General features: G+C 60.0%; 1 protein-coding gene across 1 annotated transcript; it reads left to right on the top strand.

Moving 5' to 3' along the window:
• Positions 1 to 1589: 1589 nt before the first annotated feature.
• LOC122474344 (NUT family member 2G-like) lies at positions 1590 to 13189 on the top strand. The gene is made up of 8 exons (XM_043565234.1): positions 1590 to 2394; positions 2476 to 5893; positions 7792 to 8509; positions 8996 to 9124; positions 9467 to 9606; positions 10065 to 10351; positions 11833 to 11949; positions 12325 to 13189. The coding sequence occupies exons 2-8, from the start codon at positions 5878 to 5880 to the stop codon at positions 13078 to 13080; spliced, it is 2163 nt and encodes a 720-aa protein (XP_043421169.1). The 5' UTR covers positions 1590 to 2394; positions 2476 to 5877; the 3' UTR covers positions 13081 to 13189.
• Positions 13190 to 14116: the final 927 nt, after the last annotated feature.

Below are 14116 nucleotides of genomic sequence, written 5' to 3'. Positions count from 1 at the left end.
CAGCTCCGGAAGCTCCACTCACAATTCACAGAGTCACCCCCCCCCCCCCCCACACACACACACAACGATGCCCAAATATGCTTGCTTCATCCATCCACCCACACAGACCGGTGGTGTGCTCCTAAATGCTCAAGAAAATGCTCCCGGAGAAAGGAGGGAAAGGCTTCCTTTGTGGCTTTTACCTAGCATTCGCAGCTTGACTCCTTCAAGCGACCCGCCTGCTGACACTAAACGCACAACTAGGAACAGATGCGCACCACTCACCACCCCGAGTCGGCACAAGGCACTTCCGGCACACCCCAACACTTCACACAAGCCCACGTCACGAGGGCACATCAAACACCCCACCCCCACCCCCGACGCCAGGAACGAGTCACGGACTTGCCCGCTACACACCAACACACACACACAACTCCACTATCCAAAGAAATGCCCTTGGAACGCTCCTGAAACCTTCACGCCTTGCGAACAACTTGGATAATTCCTGTAGCTGCCGAGGGACAGATACACAGCTGCCGACAATCAGGAAAAGAAACCGAGCCATGCACCACGTGGTCCTCCGACGCCGTCCGAGTGACACACAGCACGCCACACACCGAAACCAACACACGCAGGAGCCGGTCCAAGCCCTGCCCCTATGCACACGCGCCTAATCCTCCCAAATCTGCCGCGACTCGCGCCAGCCCCCGAGTCAGAGGGGGAAGCAATCGCACGTGCCACGTGCCCCACAGTCCCGACAGCTAACCGCCAACTCCCCGTCCACACACGCCTCTCCGCCGGCGCTCACACACGGGCTTGGCCCTTCATCACCAACGCCCCGAGACCGCACTACCCCACACGTGCCAACACACGTGCCACACTCCCAGCGGACAAGCTCCTGCGGCCCCACCTGCGCCCCGCTGGCCTGGCGGCCCCGCGCCCTCGGAGGGGAACCGCGACGGCCCCTCGCCCCCCGCCCCCCCCCCAGGCCCCCGAAGCACGACGCACGACCGCCGAGGCGCAGACCCCAGACCCGCCGCCGCCGCCGCCCGGGACCCCGCTGCCGACGCCGACACGCCCAAGAACCCGCCTCAGAACCACTGGGTCGAGACGCCGAGGCGCAGACCCCAGACCCAACGCCGCCCGGGACCCCGCTGCCGTCGCCGACACGCCCAAGAACCCGCTTCAGAACCGCCGGGTCGAGACGCCGAGACGAAGACCCCAGACGTACAGCCGCCCCGGACCCCGCTGCCGACGCCGACTCCCAAGAACCCACCTCAGAACCACTGGGTCGAGACGCCGAGGCGAAGACCCCAGACCCGCCGCCGCCCGGGACCCCGCTGCCGACGCCGACACGCCCAAGAACCCGCTTCAGAACCGCCGGGTCGAGACGCCGAGACGAAGAGCCCAGACGTACAGCCGCCCCGGACCCCGCTGCCGACGCCGACTCCCAAGAACCGGTCTCAGCCCCGCGCGGTCCACACCCGCACACCGCCCGAACCACTCGCGCGTCAGCTCACCGTCGCGGCGGCGGTCGCCGAGCGTCCACGCGGCCGGTTGCTACGTGACACGCGCGCGCACAAGCTAAGGCCTTAACTCGGCGACCGCGGCTATGCCTGAGCGACTAACGGCGCGCGACCCTGGCCTCGACTTGACGTCACGGTGGCACGAGGCCGCCAGGCAGGGCACCGCCCCCAGCCGGGAGGGCCGTTGAGCCCCGCCCCCACGTACGCGCGCGCGCTCCCAGGCGCACCGCCTCAACGGACGCGACGCGGCGGGCACTGGGGGGCGGGCCCAGGAGCGCTGCAGCCCCGCCCCCCTGGGCCTGCGCGGGCGGGCAAAGGGCACGCAGGGACGCGCCTGGAGGTCCCTGCGGGGTAGGGCACCAGGGGACCCTCTCGCGCTGGGAAGCCACTCGGGCGGCTCTAGCTCGGACGGGGCGGACTCTTTATGGCCGTCCAGCCTTGGAGCCGGCGCCTGTGAAGCCCGCGCTGGCGATTGGAACACCGCACACGTGCGCTCCGCGCCCTCTGACGCGGCCTTCCCACCGAGTTAGGGACCAGGTGCACCTGCAGCCCCACGGCCTCCGGTGGGGCCACGGCCGCCCTCGGCCGGGACCGCCCGTCCCTCTGCTCGTCCCCGCCTTTCCACAAGTGCTGTGCCCCTTGGACGCCCGAGCCCGAAGGTTCCATGAAGGAACAGATCGGGCGGAGAATGCAGACCTGGGGAACACTCCAAGGGCCCCCTCCCTCCCCGCCTCCTCTCCCAGAGTTTCCCGAACGCACTGCCTGTGCCAGGTTAGGTTCTTTAGTGTAGCTGCTGATACGCGGGCTGCTCAGTACGTGTGATGCACGGACGTCTCCTTCGAAGCTTGTGCTCTGCCTTTGATCCTGCTGGACAGAGGCAGTCACACAGGTGGGCTGGGAACGATTTGCCCTCCCCTCCCTCCTTTTCAAAACAGCGAAGAATTTCAACTGATTTTTTTTTTTTTTAAAGACTCAACTTCTTGACGAGATTTTGTAATATTCTTGGGAGAAGCTTCAACCTTCACAACCTCTTCGTGGCCAGTTGCCACCTTCGTGCTATTTCTCAGCCACAGCAGAACGATGAAACCTCACACCGCACACCTCCAAGTCCACGGGCTGCAGACTCCAAGAGACACAAGCATGATATCCCCCACTCTGCTAAGGTCCTTGCTCGTGTGGAAGGCCATCCCTCTTCTGAGGCCTGTGATCCATGTCCAGAGATGGGTTTGTCTCAGAAGTTAATGCGGGAACGGCCAGAGATCAGGGTCTAAAGGAATGCTCTTACTCCCTCCTGGGACCAGTCTTCCCAAGTTACAGTTGGGCTAATTTGATGCCATCTAGACTCTTGACTCTAGATTTCGAAGTGTTCGAAAATGATTGCAGAATTGGGACCAGAGAAGTTTTCTGCAGTGTCATCTTTTATCAGTGGCCCTGAGAAGGGTCACTCAAGTCCTACCTCTGAGCCATGAGTGAGAATCTTAGCAATAATTGGTTGACTGACTGGACAAAGGGAGCAAACAAGAAGGAGCCTGCTTTCACGAGTGCCTGAGTATATTTTGCCTCAAAACTCTCTAAAACAAAGCTGTTGCTTCAAACCCTTTTTAGCCTTCCCCGGATAAAAGCTCAAGTCTTGAGAAATGTCTCCAAGTTGTTTATTTTTCAATGCCCAGCAGGGATGTTTGCAATAATGTTCACTATGATTTGCTTGAGTGGCTCTCTGCTCGTCTCCCCAGGTCATATGCAGGAAGCGTGCTCAGAGCAGCTGCCAGAGAGAACACAAAGATGGGTGCCTATGGAGAGTCCCTTCCACACTGCAGAGTGGGAGAGGCCTGGGGAATGTCCTGAAGGGCTGCACCGTGGAGCTCACCTGCTTTGGGTGGCTGGCCCTACACTCCAGAAGTGCTAATATAAATAATCCCTGGGCCCCGTCAGGGCGAGATTTGGGAGAAAACTTAGAAACCGTGTGGAGATTGGAGAGCAATTGGGAAATGACTCTCTTACATGACTATAGTACGGAGCAGGGGGAGGGGAGGAACTCCAGGTCCTGAACTCAAAGTCCAGTGCCTTTCCGCATCAGGGTGTCCACTGTTCAGTTTCCACACAGTGGTGGCCTTTGGAGTCAACTTTTCCTCAAGGGGGCAAGGAATTGTTTCAGTGCCTTAACCAGGAGTCTTTTTCAGTGTATGTTCAGTGTGGAGCCATCCTTCTAAACCTTCCTTTCCTTCCCCAACAGCCTGCCATCCTAGGAGCTGTCCTGTTATGATAGCAGGGGTGAAGCAGGTCTCCCAAGAGATTGGTGGCAACCACTGAGGTTCTCAACCCTTGTCACCCTTGGCCAATTTCCTAACAGTCCTCTTTTCTGACAGCACAAAACCCCAATGCTCTTTCATATCAGTTTGAACCTTCCCAGTAAACTGATGTTGATGTGCAATATGAAAAGAAGAATCAAGCAAGACGTTAAAGAGGTGCTCCCATGATTCTCGTGCAGATGGGGCCACATGCACTGATGACATGGATTCCAAAGAACAAGGGTCTCTCATGCAGACAGGAAATACACAACCCGTGAGCGGGGCTTCCAGGCTAGCATTGGCCAATGGGAACTTAGAGGAAGCTGGTTGTGTGAATGGGGGTTGGACGTCAGTGGATAGATGGCAGGTGCACATCCATTTCGTGAGGATTGATTTTAACCCCTAGGAAAACCAGGACTGTAGGATGTTAGGGAGGGGAAGGTTTCCTATCCCTTACTTCTGTCCTTAGTCCCATTAATTCCAGATACTCAATTCTGTATATTTGGCGCCTCCAAATTCCATATCACCCAAAGAGCCTATAGACACCGTGTGTGTGTGTGTGTGTGTGTGTGTGTGTGTGTGTTCGTGTGCACGTGCATGTGCAGGCAAATGATTTTGTGGGTGAGCCAAGATAGCACTCTTTTTTTTTTCAAAGTAGCACCCTTGAGTCTCCTAATCCAAGTTCTCTTTCTCACAGGGTGACTAATATTGGCAGAATATATTACACTGTTTGGGTGGAGATGCCATATAAAGTACAGAACCCCAGCTAAATGCAAAATTCAAATCAACTGGGAACAAATTTCCAGTAAAAGTTATATCCAAAATATTGCATGGGACCCAATTATTCTAAAAGCTGATCCCTATTATCTGAAATTCTAACTCAGTGGAGCATCCATTATTTCATATGCTAAATCCAGCCACCCTATTCCACAGGGTCCTTGAAATGTAAAGGACTGTCGAACTACATGTTCCCAGAAACCAGTCTCCAGAAATAAGGACAGGAGCCACAGTATCAGCATAAAGTCAATCACTGGGCACACTCACACCTATTTTGGAATATGTGTCAACTTTTAGCCAGAGAAAAAAATACAAGCATTTGTTGAAAATGAAAATAGCTCACATGTACTTTTAGTTGCATGATCCGTCTCTCTGAAGATTTGAACGTCACAGATAACACTGGTTTCCTGCGAGAAAGGGGCTTGGTGCCCAGGAGTAAGAGGTGGGAGGAAGAGTCATCACTGCATATTCCTTTATGTCCTTTGACATTGAACCACACAAAGCTATTGATTCTTTGAGATATTCCACTAAAAGAAGGAAAAATGTTAACAGTCAATGTTGAATGACAGCACAGGATGCTGGGAAACAAAAAGTAGTGATTTCTGGTCCTGCATGTGTAGGCTGCACGCCCTTTGTCTGATAGGCTGGGGCTTGCCAGCAGAGGAGAGCATTAGTAAGGCTCGTCCTGCTTGAGTCTGAGCAGCTTCCAGCGGCGGAGGGCGGCGAGGACAGAAGGACCCGTGTGCAAGCGAGCACGCAGGATCTGCTGAGACCATGCTAATTTGGAACCTCAGTTCCATGTGGCCTTCAGGACCCATGTGTTCATCAGAATACATGTTCTGAATCTTGTTCCGAAAGTCTGGCCTCGGTTGAAGTGAGTCAAGAGCCAGGTGGGAAGCAGAGTGGGTTGAGGGACACAAACTCGGCCGATGGATGAAAACGGAAGCGAAGGACCACCGAGTAACACCTCGGTGCTCGGAATCTGAACAACTTGTATCAATTGCCTCAAAAGGCACACAGCAATTGTGTTGCCCCTGTGTCACTTGAGAGGGACTTGTGGTCCTTGCCTACCTGCCAGAGCCCTCAGGGAAGGTCTCCCCACCCCCACCCAGGGCCCTGGCCCTCGGCCCCTCCCCCGCTGCAGAATGTCAGGAGCCCTACATTCTGTCCCTGTTTACATTCAAACTTTTCCCTCCTTAATTGGCTCTTGAGTATCTGCTGGAGCAGGTCGCTGTCTGGGACCTGGACTCGACGTTTCTCATTGTGGTGGCTGTAGGATTCAGTGGTCCCTGCCCAAGCCTGCGGGGATGGCTTCAGAAGGAGGTAAGCCTGTGGGTTGGGCAGGTGTGTCCGCGTCCCTGCCATCCCTCAAATCCGTGGGATTCAAATGTGACGCTTGGACAGGGGCACATGGGGGTGGGGGTGGGGGTTGAGTAGGGAAAGAGGATGAGGGCCAAGGACCCTGGGGAGGAGGGCAGGTCGAGACCTCGTAGGGGAAATGCCCTGGGTGTGGAGAACGGATGGAGGCAGGCACACTGCGTGTCTCTGGAGTCACACACCACTTTGACAGTTTGTAGCAGAGGTGGCACCGTGTCGTGGTGGTGGCACAGGCAGGGTCCCAGGGAAAGGACAGCCGGGTGTGGTATTCCTCAGACACCTGGACCTCTCCCACCATCCCTCCAAGGGACTTGACTGCAGATTCTGGGTCTCCGTAGTGCCTGATAGGGATGTGGGGGGAGATGGTCTGAGCCAGACGTGGTTCAGTGGGGCGGTCTTATGGCCAATGTCCTCCCCGGGAGCGGGGCTGGAAGTTCCTCTAACACCCCCGGCCCAGGACTTCCACTGCTTCCAGCCCAGAGCTGACTTCTCCCCAGCCCAGGTGACCCTTTTCGTAGATTCAGCAGGGACAGGGCATCAGGTGGCCTCAACCAAGGTAGGCCTTGGGTTCCTCAGCTGTTCTGGGTCCCTCTTCCTCTTGAGGACGTGCGGTCCTTCCACGTGCTTCATCTTGTCCAGTGTTTCCTGGCCAACCCTCAGCCCTGGGAGCCACCTTTGAGATGAAGAGTCTGCTTGTATTCCTCGTCCCTGGGCCGTGGATGGGGAACAGAGTGCAGTGTGGTTGCGTGTCCCAAGCAGCATCTGTGAAAGCTGAGTCCTCCTTACAGGGGGTAGGAGGGGAGCCTGGACGGGAGGACCATCTTCTAAGGTTGTATGACATGTCGTGGGACACCTGTTGATCAGTTAGATGTGCAGGTGTGTCCCTTGGCCTCCCGAACGAGGACCTGCATGGGTTCTTCATGAACAGGCACGGGATCCAGCCCCTTTTCCTCCTGGCACTGGGCTCATGCTGGGCTCCTCGTGTGTCCTCACCTTCACTGTTGGAGCTGGAAGGGGAAGACCACAGAAGCCTGCATTCCCACGACCAGCCCCACGTGACCCAGCTCCAGAGTCCCCCCACCCCAACAGCCCCGCTGCCCCCTCTGCATTGCCCTTTGCTAATCTTCTGTAGCCACCGTGGGCTGCGAGTGACAGGAACCAGGGAACATGACGCCGGCCTCACACTCTCCCGGGATCCGAGCTGCTGAGCGGCGGCAGGACCTGGCCCGTGCGGCGTGTGGGCTGTGGGGGTTCCTAAGACGGGGTTACGTGGGGGCTCGGAGGCCGCGCTTATATGGAGAAAGATATTACAAGCGTTTGTTTTCTTATGTTAGGACAGGAAGAAAGGGAGGGAGTTTTACTGAGCGTCAGGCATTGGGGGTCTGAGCAGGAGAGGGGCCCAAATGGTTTAGACGCTGCCCGTTCACAAAGGCCCTTCAGGTGACTCGGACGTACCTGGGAGCAGAACCCAAGCCGCCTGGGAGCCGGCCGAGGGCATTCCCCACAGGGCAGATGTCCACCCAGCCCCTCGTCCAGGAGGACAGCCCGTGAGGATGGAGGATGGTGTCTGGGGTCCTGGGGAGGTTCCCAGAGTCAGTGCTGGCCAAGGCTGCCTCTTCCAGGCAGGCAGGCTGTCTTGTTGAGAAGGGCGGGGACGGTAATTGTCGTCTGGAGGCCAGAGCATGGAAATCACTCCAGGACACTTGCAAACCGCACCTTTTCGTGTAAGCGTCCCTCCCGTGTCGCGATTCCCCACTCCGCTCCCTAGTGAGCAAAGGGGCCCAGGATCCTGCGTCCTGGCTGCGATTGTCCGACTCGATCCGGCCCTTCCCTTCTGTCCACAGCATCTCCAGTGCTGGGACCGCATGTGGCCATGGACCCGGAGGCCTCCGTGTCTTCTTTGACGGCACAGCCGTTTCCCCCACCTGCTGCTGGCGCCTCGCACTGGTCACCCCGGGGGCAGCACTCGCCGCCCCACGTGACCCCGCCATTCACGCCTGGCAGCCCCGTGGTGCTGCCCACTTTCTGCAGGACACCGCTGGTGGCAGGAGATGCCGTCCATGGCCCAGGTGGGACCCGGGCCCGTAACGTCATCGTCCAGGTCAGGTCAGAGTGGGGGCCCGCAGATGCCCCCCAGACTCAGACCGTCGTCCTCACCCAGGCCCCCGTTCGCTGGAGTCCTCCCGGGGCCCTCTATGGGGGTGCTGCATGTCCCACACCCCTGTTCCTGGCAACGTCGGCAGCGGAGAGCCCCGTGTCCGCCCCAGCCGTCGGGGGCACCTGGGCCGGCAAGGGAGGCTTCAGCCCAGGCCTTCGACCTCAGGCTCCCCCCACGGCTGTCCGGCTGGCCCCCATGGTGCCCCCGGGGACTGCAGGGCCGCAGCCCCCCACAGCTGCCAGGGAGGGCAGCCTGGCCAGCAGCCCTGCCAAGGGCTCGCCCGTGGACTCCTGTAGCCCCAAGAGTGTGTACGAGAACTTCCGGCGCTGGCAGTGCTTCAAGGTCCTGGCCCGCAGGCACCTCCCGCAGAGCCCCGACGCCGAAGCCCTCTCCTGCTTTCTCATGTGAGCGCCTTCTGCCCCCCGCCGCCCTCAGCCAGGACCCTGGGGTGTGCCCAGGGCGGGGGCCTCAGGGTGAGGAGAGGAGGGTGTGAGCCAGTGCCGCTCTGGGAAGGCAGTGCGGCGCGGGTCCTCTGGGGTCCCCCCCTGGACACGGGGTGACGGCACTTCCCGCAGGGGACCGGGGGACCGGATCACTGCCTGGCACGGCACGCTCAGTATCGTCCTTATGGAACGCAGGGTCCGGGGGGAAAGAGCTCCCTGATCCAGGTGCGGGTGGGTGGTCAGCCTGGAGCCCAGGGCCCGGGGCTGCCCAGTGTGAGGCAGTGCCAATGGTCGCCTGGAGGGGGCTGGTTTGCACGGCCAGACACCGCCTGTCACCTGCCAGCACTGAGTCACGCTGGGCGGGGGGACACGTGCTGCACAGGGCGGGGGTGGGGCAGGGTGGGGGCCACCAGGCCGCAGCCGCCGCCTGACCCCGAGGGCTTGCAGCCCAGTGCTTCGGTCCCTGGCCCGCCTGAAGCCCACCATGACGCTGGAGGAGGGAGTGTGGCGGGCCGTGCAGGAGTGGCAGTGCAGAAGCAACTTTGACCGGGTCATCTACTACGAGATGGCAGGAAAGTGAGTCAGGGTCCCAGCCCCAGGCCGGTGGGACCCGTGAGGCCGGGCTGAGCACAGGGTCCTCCTCACCTACCTGCCCAGGCTTCAACCCCAACCTGATCGACACCCACCCCTGCCTCCATGTGAAGGTCTCAGGATGGGGGCTGAACCTGCGACCCCGGGGAGGTGGGACCCCCTCTGTGGCCAGGCCGGGCCGGATCGGCCAGCCTGCTGCCTCCTGGGGGGCCAAACCATGGCTGCCGCTGCCGGGCACTGCCTCTTCCGATCCCCCACGGCCTCCGCCTTTTCTGGGCTGCATGGCGGGGCCCCTCCTCAGTGTGGCCTGGGTCTCCTCACCCCCAGGTTCATGGAGTTTGAGGCAGAGGAGGAGATACAGATTCAGAAGCTGCAGTGGGTGAAGGTGGCCCAGGGCGCATCTGCTCCAGCCCCACCCAAGCCTGGAACACAGGGGTCCCCAGCCCTGGAGGGGGGCCGGCAGCCAGGTACAGCACCCACATTCCCAAGGGAGCTGGCGGCCGAAGGCAGTGGGGCCTAGGGAAGGCCGCTGTCCCCACGTCCTGTCTCCTCCTTCACGTGGGCCTTGGTCTTTCAACCAAACCAGCCGCAGAGAGCCTGGGGTCGTAGCTGCCCTTTGTCACCGTGAGATATTGACCTGGCCAAGTTGGTGACTACTCTCCCACCTCCCTGTCAAGGGACCCAACAAATCTCTGCCTGGAAAGCGGGCTGCGGGGGGAGACCCTTGGAGAATCGGTGGGTCCTCTGTTGCTCACAGGAGACGCTATTAGATGCTCCTCCCCTCAGCTCCCCCGTCCCAGGGTGCCTGTGGCTTCAGGTGGCCCTGACCCAGCCCCCACCGACATCAGTGTCCCCCAAACCCTGCCCTCTCCACAAGCAAGCCGGAGCCCCTCTCACCTCCTCCCTCCTTCCCGCTCTGCCTCAGCCTGCATTCCCAGGAAGGCCGGCTCCAGGGCCCAGCCACCCTGCCGGCAGCCACACAGACCCCCGCAGCCCAAGGCACCCAAGGAGATCCCCCCTGAGGCTGTGAGAGAGTACGTGGACATCATGGAGGGGCTGCTGGGGCCTGCCTGCTCAGCCCCGGGGGCGCTAGCGGGTGAATGGGGACAGGACGGAGAGGAGCCACGGCAGGACGAGGACGCCATCTACCTGGACCCGGGTCTTCTCAGCTACATTGACAAGCTGTGTTCCCAGGAAGACTTCATCACCAAGGTGGGCTGGCCCACAGCCTGGCGTCTGGAAGATTCCAGGCATTGCCACTCCGACACCCGGAGTGGGACTGTGCCTAGGCCTTTGGGATCAAGCTCTGTTCCTCGTTCCTGAGCTGTGTGTGTGCAGGCACGTGTGTGTGCACCTGTGTGTACTTGGGTGCATGTGCTTACGAGCATGTGTGTACTTGTGTGTATGTACGTACAAGCAAGGGTTTGTATGTGTGTGTATTTGAGTGAATGTGCTTATGTGCATGTGCGTGTGGGTACTTGTGTGCATGCATGTGTGTATACTTGTGTGCATATGCGTCCATTTATGTGTGTGCATGGGCGTGTACTTGAGTGCATGTACATACATGCAAGTGTTTGTGTGTGTACTTGTGTGAACGTGCTTACATGCATGTGTGTGTGCCTGCGTGTAGGGTGCATGTGTGTGTGCTCTCGTGTGCGTGTGCATACATGTTTGTGTGTGCATGTGCGTGTACTTGTGTGAATGCGCTTACGTGCACGTGTGTGTGCCTTCATGTAGTGTGCGTGTGTGTACTTGTGTGCATGTACGTACAAGCAAGGGTTTGTTTGTATGTGTACTTGTGTGAATGTGCTTATGTGCATGTGTGTGCCTGCGTGTAGTGTGCTTGTGGGTACTTGTGGGTATGCATATGTGTATACTTGTGTGTTGTGCGTCCATGTGTGTGTGCATGTGCGTGTACTTGAGTGCGTGTACACACATGCAAGTGTTTGTATGTGTGTGTACTTGAGTGAATGTGCTTACATGCGTGTGTGTGTGCCTGTGTGTGTTTGCATGTTGTACTTGGGTGCATGAACGTACATGCAAGGGCTTGTATATCTGTGGACTTGTGTGAATGTGCTTACGTGCATGTAAGTGTGCCTGGGTGTAGGGTGCACCTGTGTGTACTTGTGTGTGTGTGTCCATGCACGTGTTTGTGCCTATGTGTAGTGTGCCTCTGTGGGTACTTGTGTACATGAACGTGTGTGTACTTGTGTGTGTGTGCACCTGTGCAGGGGTGGGTGAGCCTGTGTGGGTGTCTGTGTGTGGCCTGTGTATATGTGTACGTGCATGTGTGTGTGTGTATGCATATGTTTGTGAGGATATGTTGGTGTCTACCATTTGAATGCTTCTGTGTCTCTGTGTGGGCACATATGTGTTGGGGGTGTGTGTGCATACGCATTTGTGTGGCTTTTGTATGTGCGTATGTATATATGTACGTATGTATGTATAGGCTGTGTCTCTCTGTGTATGCATGTGTGAAATTGTGTTGTCTCCATGTGTGCCTGTGTGTGCATGTGTGTGTGTGCGTGTGCGCCTGTCTGCGTGTGCGTGCAGCCAGTGACCATGATAGTTCAAACATCCTGCCTTGTGCAGAAGGTGGGGTGGAGCTTCACGTTGCCAGTTTCCCTGCGGGTCCTCCTTGGCTCACAGGTGCTCCCTGCCAAGGTGCCCACAGCCTGTTCCTTCTGTCCCAGGTGGAGGCAGTCATTCACCCGCGATTCCTGGCAGAACTGCTTTCTTCAGAACCACAGCTGGATCTTTTGGCCCTCGCTGAGAAATTGGAGCAGGAGGAAGGACTCTCCCTTGCAGAGGTGAGCAGGGCAAAGAGAGACGCAGGAGAGGAGCTGAGCCAGGGGAGGGAGGGGACCCAGGTGAGCCAGGGGAAGGGGGGGCACTCAGTACAATGGCACACGTGACTCGGTCCCCCGCTCCCCTGCCTAGGAGGCATGGCACTGGGGAGGCGAGCTCCAGGAGCTCCAGGGCAGGTACTGAGCAGAGAATGGCATCTATAGGATGGGGAGCCTGGGAAGGGAGGGAGGGACTCAGGGGGATATTAGGAGAGCCAGGGCCTCACGGGCCACCCGACCCCTCCTCCCACCCCCCCCCCCCCCGTCCCCCATGCCACCATCCCACCTCCCCTCTCACACTCCCGTGCTGGCCAGTCACCGTCACCTCCCTCCTCCCAGCTGGTAGAGAAGAGACTGGTGGCCTTGGCGGTGGAGGACGGTGTGCCCACAACCCCGAGTCACTGTGCAGCGACACTGGGCTCCGGGCCTGAGGGTGAGGCCAGGGCCCGGCCAGGGGTCAGCCGTGAAGCCTGCCCAGCAGAGAGCGAGTGCCAGGACCTCCGGAGGCACAGCCCGGCACACGCCCACCCGTGCAGACCCAGAGCCTTTGCCGCGTCTCCAGGACAACAGGAGCTGCCTGCCCTCCGGGCTGGTGGGCTCTCCTCTCCTCCCCAGGGGCCAGGGCGCACCCCTCCTCGGCCGGACCCCAGGGATGCCCCGTTGTTCAGAGAGGCCCCCCCTGCTAGGGAGCCTGGCGGGCCAGCAGATGGGTCCAGTGAGGACGAGGAGGAGCTGCCCAGCCTGGCCTTCCTCCTGTCCTCTCGGCACAGCCTGCTGCCCTGGGGGCTCTCCCAGAGTCCTGCTCCGGCCCCGGGCCTCCCCAGCCCTGGAGGGCGCGGGCCGCGGGGAGCTCCCCAGGCCCCCGCTGCTCAGAGAATAGGCCGCAGCCCAGCCGCTCCCCCAGCTGCCAAGTCCAGAAAGCGGGCTCTGCGTGCGGGTCTGGCCGCGGCCGGGAAGACGCCCCTCCCAGGGGCCAGCCTCAGGGGCTCGGTGCGGGCCCTGGCCGTGGGGCTGCTTCGGCCCTCTCTGCCTCCAAAGAGAAGGTGTGGCTCCTTTGTCCCAGGGAGGAGGAGAAAGCAGCACTGCAGCCCGTAGGGAGCCCTGGGCCCACCCTTCAGTGCTGATCCTGGCCGGGGGGAGAGGGGGAGGGCACGACTGCGGGCGGGGTGGCAGCAGCCCCCAGGGGCGCTGCGTGTACGTGGGAATAAAGATGGTTTTGCTGGGAAATGCGTCTGGGCCGCTGCGTGGAGATGCCCTGGCCGGAGGGAAGGGGTCTGGGAGGGGCCTCCAGGGGCTTGCGGTCACCATGTGCGTCCCTGAACATCCAGGCATGGGCGCCCTCTGCACCACAACCATCTTCCAGAGTGCAGTCTGCAGTCAGCCCTGTCTTCTCCGGGAGCTGCCCTCTGCCTCCCTGCAGCGTCCAGCCATGGGGCTGAGCTGGGGCGGGGAGGGGGGCTTGGGGGGGCTACATCCTCCTTGGCTCCTCCAAGGCTCCCTGTGTGGGCCTGAGGGAGGGCAGAAGGCCTAGACTCAGGGGACAGGCTCTGGGGCTCTGGCCTCTTGGTATGAGGAGCATCTTCCAGTCCCAGTGGGACCGTTGAAATGTGAGGGGGGGGGGGTCCTCTTCATCCCCGTGAGGATGGACTTGGGGAAAGCATGAGGCGGGACTTGGGGGCAGCATGAGGCGGGACTTGGGGGCCACCAGCCGAGGTGTGCGTGCGCTGTCCCAGGCGGCACCTCCGGGTCAGCTCACTGGGCCTCCACAGGGAGCCTGGAGGGAGCCAGGCTTCACCGTTTTCTGAGGACCGTGGGCTCCGGGAGGCCAGGGGATGAGGGCAGTCACGGGCGCCAGGGCGGCTGCCACACAGCGTTGGCTCCAGAGTCCTCCTCCTGCTCCCGTAAGAAGAAACCCCTCAAAGTAGCCATGGAGTCGTGGGGAAATCCCTCACATCCAGGTGCATACCTGTCCCCACTGATGACGGTGTCATGTCTTCTGATGGCACCCGGGCAGTCGGGCTCCCTGTTGCCCCCCTGTCCTGGCTGCACGTTTGTTCTTCATTCCGAGCTGCGGGGTGTCCTACAGGTCACTGTGCGCTGCGCGGGAAGGGGGAGAGCAGGCTGGTTTGGG

Source organism: Prionailurus bengalensis, chromosome D4 (genome assembly GCF_016509475.1).
Source record: "Prionailurus bengalensis isolate Pbe53 chromosome D4, Fcat_Pben_1.1_paternal_pri, whole genome shotgun sequence".
NCBI classification, from domain to species: domain Eukaryota; kingdom Metazoa; phylum Chordata; class Mammalia; order Carnivora; family Felidae; genus Prionailurus; species Prionailurus bengalensis.
Note: the sequence above shows the minus strand (reverse complement) of the source record. Positions and strands in the feature narration are given on the sequence as shown.